At 40.8% G+C, this 21,087-nt stretch overlaps 1 protein-coding gene across 3 annotated transcripts; it reads right to left on the bottom strand.

Annotated features, from left to right (window-relative positions):
* Positions 1-1,577: 1,577 nt before the first annotated feature.
* LOC311509171 (radixin-like) lies at positions 1,578-20,729 on the bottom strand. Of its 3 annotated transcripts, none has more exons than XM_084574241.1 (15): positions 20,518-20,729; positions 18,090-18,183; positions 12,178-12,261; positions 11,826-11,921; positions 10,997-11,119; positions 9,339-9,490; positions 9,023-9,106; positions 8,714-8,860; positions 7,431-7,527; positions 7,176-7,339; positions 6,673-6,803; positions 6,158-6,318; positions 5,894-5,986; positions 5,387-5,623; positions 1,578-4,324 (listed from the first exon to the last, which is right to left on the bottom strand). In XM_084574241.1, the coding sequence occupies exons 2-15, from the start codon at positions 18,099-18,101 to the stop codon at positions 4,160-4,162; spliced, it is 1,746 nt and encodes a 581-aa protein (XP_084430367.1). In that variant the 5' UTR covers positions 18,102-18,183; positions 20,518-20,729; the 3' UTR covers positions 1,578-4,159. The 3 variants fall into 3 exon arrangements, with proteins under 3 accessions (XP_084430367.1, XP_084430369.1, XP_084430368.1); XM_084574243.1 differs by lacking the exon at positions 20,518-20,729 and adding an exon at positions 20,123-20,272; XM_084574242.1 differs by lacking the exon at positions 20,518-20,729 and adding an exon at positions 18,843-18,888.
* Positions 20,730-21,087: the final 358 nt, after the last annotated feature.

Raw genomic sequence — 21,087 nt, 5'->3', positions numbered from 1 at the left:
AGTCTTTCTTGATAAAAACAAAAACAAAGATGGATAGAGCACAGTAGCACCAATTAATATGACTTATATATATATATATATATATATATGTATGTATTATAAATGACCTCCCCGACTCTGCCACCACAGTCTCCTAAAATCCTGTGGGAAACACTGAACTACACAGTACAGACAAGAAAACAATTACATGAAAAATGAAAGCCTGGACTACGACCCATTTAATAGGCATACAAACCTGATCTGATCAAAAGATCACAGTTCACTGAGGCATTCATCCAATCCAACAGGATATATTTTTTTATACACAAATTGATTACTGGTTAATAGAGAAAGTAATGGAAGGATTTAAAAGCTGTCTGAATAAGTGCATTTACTGGTAAAAAAAAACCTAAAGTCAGGTATAAAACTCTCCAGCTCCCCAAAGAAAGAGGTGGTATGGGTCTTCCGAATCTGATGGAGTATTTCTACGCAGCACAACTGAGACCCGTTTATTGTTGGTGTAATCCGGAATTAGGAGCAAAATGGAAAGATATCGAAAAAGAAGTAAACCAAATTCCAATTCAAAATATGGTTGGTGATCATCAGTTATATAAGGAACTTAAAATTAATATGGATCCAATCACAGTACACACATTAGATCTGTGGTTTAAAGTACTGAAAAGACACAAGATCCAGAATGATGTTAAAATATTATAATGAGTAGCTTACGATAGCAACTTCAATCCGGCAAAATACGATTTAAACAATGGACAGAAAAAGGAAGAACTGCTTGGTGTGTGTTAGAAAACAAAGGGGAACTGGTGAGTTTTGAAGATTTCAGAGGAAGATATGAATTAGACATGAAATCTTTAGATATTTCCAACTAAGGGACTACTATAAAAAGGAGATCAAGTTGGATTCTTCCAGGGAAGTTAATGATGTAATCCGAATCATAGGAAAGTAACATAAGAATAATCTCATCGTTATATCAAGGATTGAATTCTAACAAGAAACATTCGACTAAAAATATTAAAGTGAAATGGGAGGAAGAACTAACAGTATTTTGGGAAATGGTATGTAAGGAGCAACAACATATACTAGGATATGGAGTGCCTAAGACCTGTTCGGTGCTTTATTTATGTATATTCTCAGAAGAGACTGACGTCACTCGTGATGGTTACTTGATCAAAATACTGCTGCTGGCAGGCAAGAAAGCCATCACGAGGAACTGGGGAAAGGAAACACCACCGACGAAAGATCAACGGATAACAACTGTGGATGAAATTTTCTTAATGGGAAAATTGACACACGTACTAAGGCTTCAGGAAGCACAACTGGACAGAAAATGGGAAAATGGACCCTAAAAGACTCAAAACGATGATACTGGACTGAAATAATAATGGATGGATATAATAATCTTCAAGACTGTAAAATATTATGTACTTCCCAGGTAGCTTCTGTTTAGTTTGTTTGTATTTGTTTTGTTGTTGCAATAATTTGTTAATAAAAATCTAAATCTAAAAAAATAAGCCTATGATACAATAAATTGCATAAAGTCCTAAAAATCCCACAACATCAGGAATTGACAAACCACACAGTCAAAATTTAAAACTTTTATTTGAGAACCAATGGACTGCAATCCACCTGTGCCTTCTATCTTAAAGAATACTAAGATGAACATAAGGATTGAAAAATAAACAAAAGCGAAGCAAAACCTGACAGCTGGTGCCAGAGCAGGCGTCATGACAGGGCCGGCTGCATTGGAGGGGACAGGCAGGCCTGGCATAGTCTGCTGTGAAGAAACACTGAAGCCATACCGCTTGAACGCACGTCAGCTGGAGTTTTCCCCTCCAATGGAGCTGTCCAATACGGTGATGCGTGCTGCTGGTTTAGGGTCTTTGAACACAATGCAAAAATATGAGCTGGAAGCACAGGATCATTTTCTTCACCTGCTATGGCAAACACAATACTAACAATGGACGCTGAAGTTAAACACAAAAGGCAGGCTTCAGTGTCTTGTCACGTACAAGTGCTTTAACTTTAAAACTATTAAAAAATATCAACCTACACCAGCTGTCAAGTAAAGCATAACAAATAATACCATAAACATTTTTCATCATATTGTTAATAATAATAAAAAAAAGGAAACCATGTTCACTCATTTCAAAAATGCACCTTTTTTCCCCACCACATGAAAAAGGTGGAGTCACTCGTTGTCTGAATTTATAAAGATTTCAGGGGAAGAAATTGGCCCACTCTCTATTTGACTCCGATCTCGATCAATCACAACAGCAAGGTCCGTTCACATTAACTCATCTCTTTATGGGAGTCCCAAGACTTCCACTTCCAAGTCTGTCTCCTTAAAGTGAAGCCGGAAGAGCAAACGTTCAGAGCAGACACTTAAGGCCATTTTAACTGTCATCACCAACAACTCACTGCTCCGCATGAGAACCCAAACACCTCACAGGACTGTTAACGACAAAGCGAGTCATCTTCTGAAAATGCCTCCGATATTTGTCAAACTGAACGAGTAGCCTGAAAAGCACAACATCTGAACAAGGCCAGGAGAGACTGTTGTGTAAAACGAGCATTAACGTAAGAAATAACACTTTTCTGTCAATGAGGTACGTTTCATATAAATCCCAAATCTTACCCAACGTACAGCCACAAAAAGCCTGACCAAATGTAGCCTGCCCACGTGCACCGCCAAAGATGTAACAGAAACCAAGAAAAATCATGACCTTGTTGTTTTCTTTTGTTTTGTTTTTTTAAGGAAAGGCAGGGAGTTAGGGAAGCACCCTGAGTGTTTGACTGTCAGTCACCACTGCTATTATTACTGAGGTAGAGATCTGTCCTGGGTTGGGACTGATGTTTTCATAAGCTCCCCAGCCAGAGAGGTGCCAGGCCACGCCGCTAATATATATACACTCAAAAACGCACAAGTTACAGCCAACGCTCCATCAACTGGACAGACAGACAAACAGAGTGGACGCAGGGTTCATCTGCCTGCTCCTCTGTCTGTCCGTTTAACTCCCTGGGTTCCTTTGTGAGCTGGTAGGCAGAGAAAACCATCTATGGTGACCGGGAATGAAACACTGGGATGCAAATGGAAACATACACACACACTCTCTCTCACACACAAACACACACACACACACACAACTACACTACAACCAATTAGCTTATCTTTATAATACTTTTTAAGCTTGAGGGCGATAGCTCAGTGGCACAACCTGATTACATGCCATCCTTTGTCCTCTGCATGTAAGAAAAAACACTTTCCCTTTGTTACCTTTGCTACATTCGTTTGTCGTAACCTGCCGTGTGACAAGTCGCGTGGCTCTTTCCCCTACGAGGGTCAATTCACTTCACTTTCATTCACAGAAAAGACTAACAATTCTGAAAATATTGCCATTCTTGATAATCAGTCTAATGAATCTATTAAAATACTGCAGTGTCATGTTTTTTTTTTTATATAATCCAACAAATGTCACATTCGATTAGAGTGAAATGACCTCTCTAGCTAGATATGTTCTGATATGATGTAACATAGAAGAGCTTTAACGAATAAAAATAGTGACCTCACTTACCCCCGACCTCCAGTCCTTATTTGTAGCACGGGATTAAACCCCAACCTCAATGTGTTCGACAGACAACTAAAAACCAAGGGCGTGATCAATAAAATGAGTCGAACGAAAGCAGAGAGAAAGAACTTAAAAACAAGAAGAGGACAGGTAATCTTTAACTGAAGACACGGACTCATACTAAAGCTTTGCATACAAGTTGTCAAGCAAAATAACAACAAAAAACAAACACAATTAGCTTCCTATGGCCATGTTAACTCAAAATAAAAAAATTCAATTTGTTCCATTTTGGTTCGACGGTTCCTCTTTTCCCCCTGCACTCAAGGTTTACAAATGATGTCTGCGGTACGATGATAATTTGCTTGTTCAGAGTGGCGTGTAAGCAGCTCCGTGTCACGGAGAAATACGAACTTTCAGAGTAGAGATGTGGGGCGGGACTTTGGCAAAGTTTGACAAGATGATTTCTGAACTCGGTGGGAGTGCAGGGGCGGCAGCATCTGTTGTCCATGAAAATCGAGCAGCCGTTAAAGGGGAAAGTTTGAGAGCAGGTACCCAAAAAAAATGGAGAGAGGCCTGCAGCGACAGAGGTGCCGTTCTCACATGGACTCAAACTCATCGATGCGCTGCTTCGTGTTGCCCTGTCGGATCTGGCGCAGAGTTTTGTATTTGTCTCGGCCAGCTTTCACGTTCTCTGCGTGTAGCACATCGTTTTGTGTCTTCTTGGTTTCATCTCTTGCCTCGGCCAACTCTGAAGTTAATGTCTGAGAGATCAAAGAGAAGAAAAGGAGAGAGGTTGAGGAGGAGGAGGAGGAGGAGGAAGGAGAATAAGGAGAAGACGGTGATGGTAAGCAAAGAAAAGGAAAAAAGGAAAAAAACAACAGTGTGGTGATGAGGGGGCACAGAGGTAGCGGATGAGACGGGTAAAAAAATAAAACAATAAAAACAGAAACAGGACGCAAGAGCGGAGGAGAAAACTGAGAAAAACGCCTCATTTAAAACGTAAATATCTGACGGACGCGAAGCCACTTCTCTTCAGAGCCTCTGGCTATATGTGTGCCGCAACGTCTTTAGCGATCACTGAACAATTAATAAATCAACAGTCTTTTGAAGACAGAAGCAGGGGCCAGCATTTAGATTGGTTTGGCCCATTTGTTCATTTCATCTCAAGGTTATAGATTTAGCCACAGGCCTGCATGAGATTCCTTTATTTTATTTTTTTTTTATTGAAAACCTTTGAATTCTTCTTGCCATAGCTTCAAAACAAGTCCTGGCCTATGCAGTAGCCAAGCTTATATCTACAGGTTTTGCAAACAATTTCAAATAATGAAAATGATCCAGAGATTTGACATTATTTAATTGGTTCACTGAAAATCAGCTTTAAAGCCAGGCTACAGTCTAAGCCAGCACGTCCACTCCTGTTAAAAGCAGGAGTTCAAAGAAAAACGGACAGAGAAATGTACCTCATCTTACCCTTATATGCCATAGCCTGGCTGGTGTTTCCACTTTGCAACAAAACTGCTGTTAGAAAATATAATCTTGTTGTTATTTATGTTTGTCAGACGCAAATCTCTTTTGGTTAAATGAATCTAAATTAAGTAAAACTGCATTTAGATTAAGAGCTGCAAATTGTTTAATATAAAGTAAGTGCTGTTTTTTCGGGCGTACGTTTTAGACCTTATTTCAGCGCGATTTGTCAACTTGCATCTTTATTAAGACTTAAATTAATAATACAGCTCTGCACTAAAAATTTCCGACTTACCTGGAAAGCCACAGGCTGGCATTTTTGAACACTCGCTCAAAAGCTTTTCAGCCCTTGCTCTTACCTGCAGCTGCTTTTTGACCCTCTCGTTCTTCTGGGCTTCAGTGATGCGCTCCTCTTCACTGCGGAGGTCTAGCTGGCTGACACCCTCGTTGGAGAGCTCGGCGCTGGCCTCCGCGTGGTTCTCATCCTGCTCATCGTGCTCACTCTCGGCATGGCCGCCTAGAGGTGCCGGCATCACCGTCACTGCAGTCTTCAGCTCCTCCTTGGTCTTCTCCAGGTCCTCTTGGGCTGACAGGGCCTGCAGGTGAGGACAGGGTGAATGTGAGAATAAGGCAAATAGAATTACACCATGCGGGTAAGAGCGAAGAATGCTGGCAGATGATAGCTAAATAATGTAACTCGTATCTTAAGTTGCAATCATAAGCAGGTATGTTTCCTCCTTTTCTTCTCTTTGGATACCTTTTAAATGAGAAAATATTTCCATATGACAGAGAGAACTGGGTAATATGTCACTTTGTGGTATCACTAATCAACTGGTATTTAGTGCAGTGATGAAGAAATGCTATACCTTGTGCTGCCACTCGGTGGCCTCATCCTCCTTCTTCCTCTTGGCATCTTCTAGGAGAGCAATCTTAGCTGTGAATTCAGCCAGTTCAGCAGCCTGGGATAAAATACAGACCATGCTGTTACACGTCGTGGATATGTAAACACAAAAATCTACTATTTTAAATAAAACACACCCTGGTTGTATATACTGTATACACTTAAAATAAAACCATCTCCACATATACCATCTGGAATTACTCATGCTGTCAGTCCAACAAACACAAACCAGTTGTTCCTGAGTCTTCTGCTGGTCGACAGCCTGTTTGGCCAGCTCTGCCTTTGCCTCCTCAGCTACTTGTCTTTCTCTCTCCAGTCGCTCGGCCTCCTCTCTTGCTCTCTTTCTTTCTTGCTCCAGCTCCAATGCCCGACGGGTCTGTTCCTCAAGCTCTGTGGAAGAGCAGACACGCAAAAAAAAATGATGAACTAAAGCTCAGATTTCAATATGATCCCTCTCGAGAACCCTCATCTCAACAGAGTGCACAAATATATTATGATTGTGCTTGACCACTGTTGCACAATCAAACATGGTTCAATGTCTTTCCAAAGTAAAAAGAACATAATAATAATAAAACACTAAATGGGAGAGCAACGGCTCACAATTGGATTTTTATTTCATTCTGATTATGTAAGCATGATGAATAGACATAACAGGCCTTACAGCCCTTGAGAGATTTATAGACATGAGTGAGGCAGCAGCAAAGATAAGGGAACAGATTGTGGAATAAAGACATAAAATGGTACCTTTCTGTGCTTTCATCGTCTGTTCTTCAATCTGTTTCAGCCTCTCCATGAGCTCTTCTTTTTCTCGCTCTATCCTCTCCTTCTCCTTCTCTGCATGCTCTCGCTTCTTCTTTTCGTTCTCCAGCTGGGCCCTGAGGAGATTTGCAAATGTTACGGACTACTAAGTACAATTTTAAATGAGAAACGGTCATATTGTTAAAGGATTACAGCAAATAAAAAGCAGATTTAAGCACTTTAATTGTGATATGAAGCTGCACCGGTGCTTGGAATGAATAAAATACTCCTGACTGAGATAATGTGGGTGTAAAACAGGCAAGACTGCCCTCCAGAGGAAAAGCTCTACTGCATCACCTACTCTTTAAAAAGATTTTTTAGCAGTGAAGTAAAATTGCTTGTGCATACAGTTATGTATTTTCAAGAATCAGTGAAACTGATTTAAGATGTTTATTTTCTAAACAAGTTTTGCAATAACAGATCGTATATGCACTGTTCTTCTACAGTACCGCTCCATCTGTTTGTGGTGCTTCTCCTCCCGAGCTTGAGCTTTCATCTGCTGCACCTCAATGGTGTCGGGCTTTCTCCTCCTCATGTACAACTCGTGGTTACCCATACACAATGCCAAAATACGCTTGTTGATGCGCAGCCGTGGGGCAATAAACACAAAGTCCTACAAGTATTACAAAAAGAAAAATACGGTGAATGGTGACATATACGTGTATGGCAGAATAATATGCGTTTACTGTTTAGATCTTACTTACGGGTGCTTTCTTGTCAATAGGTTTGATGACAAACTTCTTGTCATTGAAAGAGATGTTTCGAATCTCACTCCAGGGGAAGCCAATCTTTGGTGTCAACCTGGAAGACATATCAAATTGCGGTCAAGGTTGTGCGCATTTTAACATGCATACTAGTTGTTTGGGGATTTGGTTGCAGCCTGTTTTATATACATTTCAGCCAGCAGATGGTGCCTAGAATAAACAGACCACCTTGCAGAAACTGATGATGAGGAAAAATTGTGAACTGTAGTTGTTCTATTTAAGTAGGACAGGATAGTGTCAGGAAAAGAGCAAGAACACAAGAAAGAACAAAGCGATAGAAAGGAAAGGGATAGTGAGGAAAACATATCCTACAGAGAGACAGAAACAGTCCTCAGCTATCTTTCTATTGCCATCTTTTTTTTTGTTTCCTGCCCTTGTCACCTAGACAAGGGAAGAAGGTTGGCAGCTGTGATGACCTAAGACAACAGAGAGGTAGAGAGAGAGGAAATGTTGCGGGAGTAGTGAAATATCTATTCTTTCCACCACTAACGGTATTAAAAAAAATAAAAAGAGGGGACAGGAAAGACTCTACTACACCGGTTTCCTTTCTCCACCTCTCCCTCAGTTTTTTCGGTTCTAAAAATATCTTGGCTTCCTCTAAACTTGTTGCACATCTCCACATCTCCAATTGGCTCATAGAAGTCTCACAGAAAAAACAAAAAACAAAGCAAGTTTTACCGTTTTGTGATATGTTAATACGACAGTCTGCAAGAGTTTAAAATGTCAGGCAGCAAAATGTGCAAAAAGAACTACAACATATTTCCAAAGATTCCACCCATAACAATAAAATACACCACAGCTCCCACGTCATGCGCGTTTGTTTGACACAGTAGGAATAACAGACACCGTTATGACAACATGTTTCAACACACATCTAGCAGCCCTTCTGATTGTGAAACACTACGTTATAAGCTTCCAACTACTCACTTATCCAAGTCTCCCGCTGTTTAGCAATCAAACTGCAGACCACAGTTCGGAGGGCTTTGCAAACATGAGTCTGAGCGACGGGACTGGTGCCAAAACATACATTTTGGAACATTAAAATACTATCCGGGAAGTTGACAGTAAAACAATACAGTTTATTTTATCCAAAAAGAAGGCACATTTTTTATAAGCCGGGGTTTAGTCTCATCACTGCGAGGCTAAACACTGAATGATAAGATTTGTTCGAAGTTTAGTTTCCCACAGAATTACACATAGCACATAGAGTGTGTATCCCTTACTTATCCTCATGCTCGTAGATATTGAGGCCAAGGGCATCCACACCCAGCCACAGCTGTGTGCCCTTCTTGTTTTTGATCTCAAAGTAGTTGACTCCATACATCTCCAAGTCCTGGGCGATTTTAAGATACTCCATCATTGAGTCCTCTCTTTAGAAGAAAAAAAGGTTGAGTTAGGAAATTGTTTTGCATTGTTCAGCCTTCTATAATGACAAACTGTATGTCCTAACACGACACAGCAAGTCCGAACACTCAGATAAAAATGTTCTGTCTCTGTCAGGGCTTTCAAGAACGTGACTGTCCGACACACACCTGAGCATTCCTTTGTGTTCTTCATGCCAAGTCTGTATCCTGTCCTCCCATTGCTCCTTAGTCAGCTTGTGCTGCTCCAGGACTCTACACAAAGACACACAACAATGACGTTCACCTGAAGGAATGTCAAACTGCTCAGTATTGCTTCCTCAAGAGGAAATAATTGAAAACTCCAACTGGCAAGGGGTCACATCTCAGTTCTCGTGAGAAAACCGAAGGTACACTTTGGAAAGTAAAAAGCAGTTTAGGCTCCAGTGCTGTGAGCAACTTTGACTGACAACAGAATCATATATGTTATGACGGACTTTGTGTGTACCTCTGAGGCAGCAGTCTATCATGAGTAAGGTACCCAGCCTTGTGGGAGTCTTTGCTGTAGTCTCCATACTTGGCCTGGACAGCGTATGAAGCCAGCAACACAGCTGTCTCCGGAGGACAGTAGTTCTCATCGTTCAGGATGGCCTCTTTGACCTGGAGGAACAGGTGTTGAGTGACATAAACAAATCTATTCAATACTGTCTAATTATTCAATTCACAAAACTGAACTGTGCAGTGTTAATTTCGTTGACGAAAAATTTTCGTCATAGTTTTAGTCAACGACCTTTTTTTCTCTGACGAAAACGAGACGATAACTAAATACAAAATATGCCCAAAGACTAAAACTATGACGAAAGTTATTGACATTTTCGTCAACGAATAAAAACGAGACTAAAATATTTGACAAGGACGAAATCCAATCAGAACGACTTTAGATGGTGAAGCTGGACGACTTGGAAAGACAACCAATCAGAACAAACTCTGGAGAGCGGTACCGCTACAAGGGTCATCATATACATGCACTCGCAGTTTTTTTATTAACACCGCGATATGTCACAGCCGGGGAGAAAACAGAGGCCAGATATATGGACTCATTTCCAGTTTACCATTACTGAAAACAAGACTCTTTGCAAACCGTGTGGACCTACTATCGCCGGTAAAAACACAACGAACTTGAAACGACACTTGCAAGCGAGTTATCCTGAAATCCATACGAAGGGAAGCTAGTTAGCTCGTTAACTCCAAAATGCATGTCATGGCTGTCTACGGTATCTACTACTGTGTGCTGTTCAGTGTTTTAAGTTTAAGAGTTGCTACCCTCGCTAGTTTTGGTTTATCAAGTGCAAATACAACTGAGGCCCAAATCGAATTTGGTCAGGTGCAATAACTAGCAACTCTGGTTACGTTAACCATAGACATACACATACTGTACATACATAGACGCCTCATTGAGCGCTTCTACAAAGTAGGCTACTGTACGCATTTACACATCCACACCCGAACGTATATATTCAGGAAACCGATAGGAACCAAAAACAACGTGTGTAACATTCTGAGTAGTTAATGTTACAGACGTTGTTTTGGTTCCTATCAGTTTCCTGAGTTTCTGTATTTAGATACCTTCTGCAGTGGCATTACAACCAATAGTTTTAATATTGTTTTTGAGAATTGCACTTTATTTTTCCTTTTGTGAAAAAGCCACGGTCAGTGTTTTTGAAAAATAAAATACATGTTTTGTATTACAGCCGTTAAATCTGTGTCTGTATTGCATATTCAAACCTTAATACCATTCCATAAGATATTAGTCAACTAAGTCCCCTGTAGATTTAGTCAACTAAAATCTGCTAATGTTTGGTCTACTAAAATTAGACTAAGACTAAAATTCTTATGATATTTAGTCGACTAAAACTAGACTAAGACTAAAAGATTTCAGATGACTAAAATATGACTAAGACTAAATGGTGCGTTATTCAAAAGACTAAGACTAAATCAGAATTTGCTGCCAAAATTAACACTGGAACTGTGGTAACAAATGTTATCCAATACACTTTTTCAAAAACACAATTAGCGTTAGCTTCTTACTCCCATTTGAACCAACCCTGAACTGGCCAAGCGTGAATATGTTCTCAGTGAGTGCCAGCACAACGAGAGTTTGATTACCTGCAGGAAGAAGAGTCTCTGAGTGATCTCTTGGATCAATTCTTCCGAGACATCTTCTGGGAAGAACTTGGCTCTGAACTTAAACTGCAGTGGGTTCTCTTTCTTCACGTCCTGCTGGGTCACCTGGACAGTAAAGAGAACATAATCTATGCTTTAATAAACCTGCAGATAATTCATAAACTGTGTGTCAAAAGGCTTTGCTTTAATCCATAACACATGTATGTTAATGGACAGCCTGCTCATCACAAAGTGGTCAGTCTGAACAGATCTCCTGGTATCTGGTGACATCTGTTAGTGGGATAGGCTGTACATATGCGCATAGTTGACACTTGCACAGACAGAGAGACACAGAAAATAGTTTCCACTGGAGCCCCATTTGTTAGAAGAAATCCTGTCGTAGACTATTCTGGTGGGGGACACACAAGATTTTACAGCACTTTGCTTTTGCTGGAATTTTTCATCACAATTCTTCTCTATCCCTTGACTTTATTATTCTGTCTCGCTCTGCCAAGCACACACACACACACTTGTAGAGTATGTGTGTTTCTGTCATGCACACTTGGACACAGTCACAGTGTAATAGCGGGGGTTTTAGAGCTGGAGGGAGTGTTGGCCTAAGAGAGGGAGAGGAAGTCTGTTAAAAGAGAACATCCGAGGCTCCAGACCACAGTACAGCTCCCGGGCAGACAGCCTCAGACAGTCATGGACAAAACTCATGAAGTGAAGGAAAGTGAAAGACAAGAGTCAGAGAATTAAAAAGAGAAACGCTGAAAGATTTAAATGAAATTGTGGTTATGTCGAAACAAGTTTAAAGCAAAGAGAGGCTGACCTTCTTATTGAGTTTGAGCCAGGTGGTGTAGCCTTTGCTGTCCATGTACTGTAAGCCAAAGAACCACACCTCCCGCAAACCCACCGTCTTCACCACCTGAGAGAAAAACAAGAATGTCAGATCTTTCTCATTAACAATCATCAAGAGTCTTTCACATTATGTGTTTTTGTGTAAACTCTCCACAGGCAGTGACGCAAGTTGTTTGCATAAGAGCACATGATTTGTCTTGTGTTGACTTGGCAATAAGACTCAATGAATTTTCCTTTGTGAAGTCAAGACTGAACGTGTTTGTGCAGATGTTTTGATTGATTCACAACGTAGTATCAGTCCTGGCTGTCCCAATGAAGCTTACCTGGTCAAAGAGCTGTTTACCAGTGGTATTAGGCTGGATGGCAAACTCCAGCTCTGCATCCATGGTGGTCACACGTACATTGATCTAGAAAATAAACGCAACACGAGATGATTTTGTTTCCCATATTGCACAGGCAGAGACTTTACATTGTCACCAGATAAAAGTCAAGTCTCAGCTAACCTGTCTGTCCATCTACATGTTCCCCTCTCAATTACCCGCATGTGCATGCCCTTTTATCCTGCTTCCTCAATTTGTTCAGCCAATTGGACACAACATTATTTAGTCTGAAGTGAATATATTTGAAATTTAGCCAAAGCACTAAAATAATTTGACGCCTACCCCAGGACTGAGCTCATTATGATTAGCGTCTTTTATCTCTAATCTCAACTAAACGCTCCTTAATCTCCAGCAACAATCAGTTAACATTTCTGCTAGAAAAGTTTTTGTTTTTTCCTGTGCTTGAGGGTGTACTTTGGATTTAACGTTAACATAATGTTTTGAAATTACAGCACACATTAGTGAGGATTTCTGTTAAGCAGAACTTGTAGATTTGCAAGTGCAAGGAGAAAAAGTAGAAGGAAAAAACAACCTCAGGGATCCCCAGAGATAAAGGGCTGCGCACAACAATGTCTGGCTAAGTGACAGGAACATGGGGAGCTCTGAAAACAAGAAACCTGTTAAACCACACAATTTTTTGAGAAGATACAATTCCAAATTTGGCAAAAAAAGGCATTAAGTTAAGATGTACAACTAAAAATTCGGGCTAATGGTCATTCATATTTTAAGATACAAGGTAGAAGTGAGGGCAGCTGTTTCTATTCTGCCATTATCCATCATACTTCTCGTAAATCAACAGAATATTGAAAATATACTGTAGGGTGCGGCACACAAAATATGCAACAATAACAGTGAAAGTGCAACTCTTCCTCATTTTAGGGACATAATTCCTGCAGAGGAACAAAAGAGGAACTCAGAGTGAGGGCGGTGTGTAAAATCCTTCGCGCGTGGGGGTGAGCAAGCCCCACTTTTCAAGCCTGTTTCTCAAGGACTTCTGTCCAGGTGCAGAGGATAAAACTCAAGACACTGGCTGTGTCTTGTTAAGCAGCACTGGCAGCAGGCCGAGTAGCAGCTAATGGCACAGAGCGGAGCAGGGCTGACCTCTGAAACATCCTTCCTACCACACCTTCTCACACACTGAGCGGTGCATTGCCTCAGTAGTGGTTAACAACATGAGAAGAGAGACAGAGGAAAGCGCCTTGTAGATGAAGGCGAGAAACAAAATTAGGCAGAGTGCAGAAGCAAAGTTTAGCAAGAGCATGAGAAGAAAAAAAAAAAAAAAAGAGCAGGGGAGATAGAGCGCAACAGGAAGTGAGAGAGATGATCTGGGGCATACTCCCTTTGAGATTAAGTTACGGCAAGGTTACAGTAGATTCAATCATTTATATAAAAAAAAAAAAAAAGGAGGGAAAGGAAAATGGACAGAGAAATAAGAAACTGGAGCAATGAACCGTTTCCTCTCAGCAATTATACACTAAACCTCAGGAACGCTTACTTTGCATTTCTTTCCATCCCCTCTTATTTTCTCACTATCTCTCCTGCCGTTATCCCTCTCAGTTTCTACCAATATCCCTGCAATGAATAATCCATGAAACTTGTGTCTATACAGCATCGCTGGACTCTGCCATGCCACATGGAGCTCAGACCACAATGTATCTGCCTCTCATTAATTACCCATGAAAGGTTGCAGCACTTTCTCCACACATATAAATATCTTGCATGAACTTAAGTTGTAACGGTCCATTTATATAAAATTTTTAATAGACTGGACTGTATTTTATGTGTTCATAATCTAACCTGCTCAAGACTAAGCTTTACCCATCTAGAAAATGTAAGCAAAACTTTTAAAAATCTTGTATTTCGCTTCAGTCTGTGTCAATTTTCAAACCAATTCAGATTTTGCACTAAAACAAATATTGTCTCCAATTTGAGCCAAAGTCGTTATGGCATACTTGTTGCCACAGTCTCTCTCCTTGAGGAGTCTGCACAGAGGGGATCTATATTTTCGTCGACATCAAGAACAAGGCTTTATTTATGTCTGAGGAAAAAGACTGACATGGCAGCACACACACAGCAGTCTTCTGCTGGGCTGGAAAAGATTTATGGTTTCACATTAGTTTATTGAGTCAGTGTGAATGTGGGTTTTTTTTTTTCCCCCCCTAAGTGGCTGACAATTTTTGAAGTGATCTTACTGGTGACACATCATAGCTTAGGAGAAAGAGTATTATCATTTTTCTCCAGAACATCTACAAAGAATGGGTATAAATCTAACTCTGAGGTTGGATGATTTTATGGCCTGGATTCGTTCGTGCTTTCTCTGAGAAATTCTGGGATGCTTTTTGAGTGGGGGCAACACCAGCGGTTGGCCTCCAAAACCATTAGCTGCTTACGACAACACCACCCTATCAACATTATTTCAATGCGGATGCTGGGGATATTGTTACATGATAGAACATGAGCTACTGCTAAGCAGTGACACCAGCTCTTTATACTCTGGTTGGCTTTGCCTTTAAGCAGAACGGCGGATTATGGATTAATCCAATTACACTACAAAAACAAACTAATGTGAACACATATTTAACAAGAAACCAACAGATAAAGCAAGAACGTCCCTGCCCGACATGTTACTGTACTGGGCGTTCAGGAACATATTCACAGAACTGGCTGGTAGCAACACTACAAACACTACATTTCACATTTTTGTTGATTATCCTTTTACTTAACTTCTAGTTGGTCTCTCCCAGAGAGTAAACATGGGACCTGTGCTCATTTGTGAAACTTTCATTTGACTCACTGAACGCTACGGATGCTACAGGTCAAGTAAAGGCATAAAGTTTGTGCCAGACAGATCTGTTACACACTGTCTGAACACAGATAATCTCCAACATTGGGGAAAAAAAACCAAAAACAAACAAAAAAAACCATCATGCATGCTACTTATCTAAAGAGTTCTGCCCAAAGACAAACCCACACCAGAAAAAAAAATGTGTTCACGCATCAGTGACAGATGAATTGGGTCTTTGTGTTGATTTCAAGAGCAACTGCCTCAGTGACTTCGCGAGACATGAACGGTTACGGAGACTGTACAGCTGAACTGGGCTGTTTTCAAGTGACCGGCCTTGACTGTGCCATTCCCAGTGTTGGCGTAGCGCCTCGCCTGCCATCGGCAATCAGCTGTGAAAGAGCAAACCTTTGTGCCGCGAGTGTGCGTCTCTGCCAAAACATAGCAAACCCAAAGAGCAGTGACAGAGATGGAATCCTGCATGTACCAGACGGTCTGTTAATCCTCTCTCTGCAGCAGAGAGGGGGGGGGAAGGAGAAGAGGGCCGACAACATGTTGAGGCAGTGACACGGCTAATCACACACTCCGACAACTCAGATGTCTTGAAGGAGTGACTTCTCCAAGCCTGTCCTGAAATGACACTCAACACATTGACTGGGCAACATAACAGCATTTAAAATGACCTAATTACTCTCTCTGTACCCTAACGGTGAAACTTGGGGCTTGTGCAAAAACTGAAGCCGACAAACGGGAAATCCTAACATGGATCATATTAAGTGTACAAGTTTTAAACCAAACAGCTATGTTTTTTTTTTTTTTTTTTTTTTTAATGGGGTTGCAATTTAAGGATGTTTCTAAATCCCCTCTCCATTTCAGTTGCAAAGACGAGTTCTCGCTCAGACGGGCCCCTTGTTAAACGTGCAGCTGTTAAGTTACTGTAAGCTGTTTAGAGGAGCTTTGCTCGGAGAGGTCTTAAAATGCACACATACACACACTTCAATCAGTAGAGCCTCTAATCTGGCCTGCTGGGCTCCAAGCAACTGTCTGTCCGTCTGATTACCCCCCTCCCCGCAGAATGAGGGAGTCCTTGAGGGAGGGGGGAAAAAATAGAAGGAGTGAGAGCAGATAGGGAATCACCACAACCCACAAACAGAACAGCTTTGTAGAGAACACAAAAAACTTATTTCACCCATTTTCAACCCATCCAGTTAAGTGTAACGAGACAAATGCAGAAAGATCCATTAGAGGGATAATAAAAAGGAAAGAGAGGGGATCTTTCTGACTGCTTCCTTCCCGGATATCCCCCCCAGTCGTTTGGTGATATTCCTCTCTCTGCAGGGTGCTCTTTTACTTCCATATGACCAGGATGTTGACATAGCCCAGGCCCCCAAAGTACACAGTGGGCCCCATCTTCAGCAAACAGCCACAAGCTAGGAAACTAGTGAGGACCTTCTTCCTATCACCTCAAAACTCTCCTACTGCAGAGTGCAACAAACAAAAGCTTGGGAATATCAGTATTAGGGGATTTGAGTATCTCTCAAATGTTTTATGTATTCATATTTTATGTTTGACACCATACGATTGGGACGTTAATATCTAATTAATTCATCTGTCAAACACCAAAGAGATCAACCACTCGAGGAACATGTGATGAAGCCTTTGTGCAATTCCTTAAAAAGGATATGTTACAGAGACTTCAACTAAAAACTGAAGACAAAAAAACTCCCTATACATCTGGATGTAAAATGTATTCATGCAGCAATGTCACAGTGCAACCAAAATGTCTGGCACCGATAGTTGATAATGTCTTGTCTGATGGACCCTGCTCTTGCTTCTTTTGTTTATTATATCAATGCCTCCCCGTTATTAGCTGTACTTTCTATCACACACTGTCGGCGACACAAATGTCACTGCAGTCAGCTGTCCTAGCAGCCGTTTTTGGATGGCTCCCGGGTGAGTCAGGGGACAAGAGGGGGAAGTTGAGGATGACATCAGCGCCTGGCTGTTTCTCTTCTGTAGCTTCCCAAACACAAACACCCACCACCTAAAGAGATAGTCGAGAGATGTGCTGCACTTGGGGAGTGGCCTGGTGGTTGTTGTTTCAGCTTCTCTGGAAATTATCTGATGCAAACTCCAGTAACTTCACCTCAAAATCTTTCCAAATCAAAAACACAACATAATCTTGAAGTCAAAATTAAGTAGACCACAATTAGTCTACTAAATATACCACGAACAGTTTTAAGATTAAAAATACATTACTAAATAGACTAGACACCATTATACTACAGAGAAATTACTTTAAAGCTTTCACTGACTGAATGCAACTCAGTGGCCTCAGTGCAGAAGAGTTTCTGTTAACACTGAGAAGCAACAGATGTCTCCTTAATTGGCGCAATGTGGGTCAAATGTGCTTTTAGTAGAACTGCATCGTTATTCCAAGGGCCTTAAAGTGGTACAGAAGTGCCGTCTGCAGTATCCCTGGACTCATGCATGAACTCTACCCAAGTCTGTTCATTATGAAAAAGCAGCATGACAACAGTGGGAAGCAGACAGCCATGAAGGAACTGCATAAAATTGGTTTTGTTTTGGCATTGTTCATATCTTAGGACTCTGGCATTCCCTCCACCCTTTGAGCAACAATGGCAGCAGTGTTGCAGTTGCGAAGCCTGCAGGCCAGGAAGTTCACTTCACACTCTGGCTGTTGTTTACTTGGAAGGGGAGTATGAGGAGTGGGAGCAGCCAGGGGGATGAAACTGCCACTTCTCAGGACTTTCAAATGTAGCTCTGGGCAGCAGTGCATGCTGACTTTTACAGAGCAGTTCAAAAGAGTCAGTTTATACAAGGAAACGAGGCAGGAACAAACAAGCAAATGTTATACTTCTGATTCATATCATATATCCTGAATCATCTCGGCTTCTTTCCATTAAACAATCTCATTAATTAGCAGAAACAGTGCCTAAACTCAAGTGTTGTTTCCCTGGTTCTTCCTCTTGCGCTGCATTTCTCTACACACCCATGAAACACAGCAGACATTTCTACGTCAACTCTCATCGAGCTCCTTTCAGCCGCTTACCGGTTTCGGCATCTTGGCTTCCTCTCCCCCTGTCACCCAACAGCTGAGAGGATAAATCCGTCACAGGACGGCAACAGCACCTGAATCACAGGACCTGAAAGTGAAAGAAGCATTTTTCTATGAAACACACAGTGTACATGGGTGAAACTTCATGAGCTTCTATGTTTTTAGTAGTCTTTGTAAAACAATCTTAATATTAAGATAGATAGATAGTTTCTTTATTAATCCCAAACTGGGATATTTCTCTGTTGCAGCAGCAATGTACAGGCATTCAACCATACATAAATATAACAAAAGCTAAAAAAATAACAAAGTATACACAATATTAACAAAATTATAAGATAAGTGAATATTAAAAGTGAATATTAATAATTTTTTTTTTAATTAGATTGCAATGAGGTGTACTGAATTTAGGTAAGATTAAAAATTTACAACCAATAACCAAACAAGCATGTGCAAATGTGCAAGAAAAAACAAAAGTCCAGAGTTTCATCTGTCACACACAGATGAGGAGTTGTACAGACTGATGGCTTGGGGCAGGAAAGATTCTGGAGAAGATTGACTAATGATTAACTGTTAACAAATCAGCAAACATTATCATCATTTTACAAAATAGTAGTGGTACGGACAAGAAAATTAGACCACAGGTGAAAGCAGAGTACGTGTGATGACTACAAGTCACTGAAGCCCCAAGTAACCAAAGGCGTAGACAAGTGGTTTTTGCATTCATGAATGCACTCCCACTACGCTTACCACTAAGTGTACACACGGTAACTATTGTAAGACTTCATGGGGGGGAATCCACTACTTTAGATGTGATTTCTGTGGAAGAGAAAACTGGAAGACAGTCAAGGCATTATGTAGTGACTCATGGAAAATTACAAAATGACCACAATGTGTTATTATGAATAAAATATCTGTATTAAAAAAAAATCAATTTCACTCTAAATTATTGCATGTAATCTCTTCATTCGCCCTCAAGCCTGCTTAAGCAATTTGTACTGTACCGACGAAAGATAATTTTGCTTATTGTTTTCAACATAGTGTTGTATAAGGAAGACTCCACAAAGTGGAACAAATTAAATAAAATCTAACGCTGATTTTTATAGATTTCTACTCCTGCATTCCCTGGCAAAATCTTCTGCAACACGCACGTCACGGCACCAGGTATGTCCTACTAGAAACACAAGCCTGAAATAGTTTGGCAATGACCTGTGTGGCACCGTAACGGGACACCAAAATGATGTAAGGAAACTAAGAGTTCCTCTTGACCGTCACATGAATCACATCTGCGAGTCACATCGGCGTGGTCTGATGTGCACACTACTCCATTGTTAAAAAAGGAGAAGTTACATTATTAATTGCAATAGACTCTGAAACTATAAAAAAGACATTGAATTGAGTAGGGCTGTAGCAACTAAACACACAATATTTGTCAGTGGCGTTTAATTTAGAAAACTTTTGACACCACATTCTTGAATTCCTGGCAGTAACCATTTATGAAGTTGCATGTAGTTATTTTATTTAACAATGCAATATTGGTACGTGTCTGCATTAACTTTAAATGATAATGAATGCCCGTGTAAGCCTCTGTTATTGTTGGGTTAGAAAAAAAAAAATATTTGTAAACTCACTAAATCCACCACTTCTACCTTCCTCCATTTTGGAGATTGAATATTCAACAATGACCATCATTAAACTTAAAATGTGAGTACGTTCCTCGACATTCAGTGATTTTTGTGGTCAGATATTGAACAGAGATATTGTTTAGAGAGAGATTTAACACATTTAACGCAAAAGTCGCCTGAATATTTGAGCGTTTTTGTTTCAGTCCACACGAAGACATACACACTTGTAGCTTGTAAGCAATTAGCTAGCTAATTTACCCGCCGGCAGTTGGCTTCCGTTAGATTGTAATTTAAACAAACAGTCGACACAGTTTGCAAAACGTTAGCTTCAACGGCATGACACGACGAAAAAAAACTAATAAAATGATTCGTTTAACGTGGAAAAAGAGCGTTTTTGTGACTTACTTGTGATAAAACACCAACGTTAGCCGCTGTACTCCTTTAGTACTTGTCATAAACTCAAAGTGTGGCCCGTTTGAAAGCTGACATTTTCAAGCTAGTGGGTGTAGTCTGCATAACGGGACAAGCTAACCGAGGTTTGCCTCCCTCATGCTTGTGAAGTTTCAACGCCTCGACAATGTTCATTAGTTCGCCACCAAAAAAAAAAAAAAAAAAAAAAAAGAGGAAACATGCAAAGGAATTGTGATTTATTCCTACACAATGCAGATAAAGGTGCGTTTAGGGGTCACAACTTGTTACAAGTCGACCCTTCAATGAAATATGAATCGGTCGAACACGAGGATATCCGCTATTGCATCAAACTTGTAGAGAAGCTCATCTTTTAGGGAGAGGCAACTCACCGGGGTACGATGTGTGTCTTTTAAATGGATACGAGCGCCCGGTATCTTCGGAGATAACAAAAAATATTCACGCTGAAAAATCCCTTCTGGTTCCCGGTCCTTGTCTATGGGTGCATTTACCGAAACAAATTCCCGCAAACATGGGAAAACGCGTTCAAGTCTTAACACGCATAAGGCGCTTTGGGGTGCCGAGTGTCGAGTCAGCCGGAATAAGACACCACGACTTCCGGGTTCAACTTTAAAAATAAAAGCTTCAAGAAAGCGTGGGGCGGAAAATTACACCGAGGACATCAGTAGACAACAGTAACTACACTAAGATAAAGTCATGCAAAAATAAGTGCGTTAATAACAGGCTGCCTTGAGTGGCAGTTTCACTCCAACCGTGAACTTTAATTACATAGTTCCTGCCTTTTATTTTTAAGAGATTTGCCTGACTTCCGGCCTTGCCTCCAATTTCTAACTCAAACTTGACACAGCTAATGTAGAGATGTTCAATATGGCTGTCAGCAGCCGAGGTGTGGATGGGAGGTATGCGTGGGGCATGCACCGTGCCATGAGGCGCTAGAAAAG

The sequence above is a fragment of the Chelon labrosus genome (genome assembly GCF_963514085.1).
Source record: "Chelon labrosus genome assembly, chromosome: 24".
NCBI classification, from domain to species: Eukaryota; Metazoa; Chordata; class Actinopteri; order Mugiliformes; family Mugilidae; genus Chelon; species Chelon labrosus.
The sequence above is the reverse complement of the archived record's forward strand: the minus strand, read 5'-3'. Positions and strand labels throughout refer to the sequence as shown.

What these genes read in the sequence shown, in the direction of transcription:
- LOC311509171 (XM_084574241.1), bottom strand. An exon ending in AGAGACTCTTCTTCCTGCAG is followed by an intron (nt 9,491 to 10,996) that starts GTAATCAAACTC and finishes CTGTTCCTCCAG; the next exon opens with GTCAAAGAGGCCATCCTGAA. An exon ending in CTATTGACAAGAAAGCACCC is followed by an intron (nt 7,340 to 7,430) that starts GTAAGTAAGATC and finishes TAATACTTGTAG; the next exon opens with GACTTTGTGTTTATTGCCCC.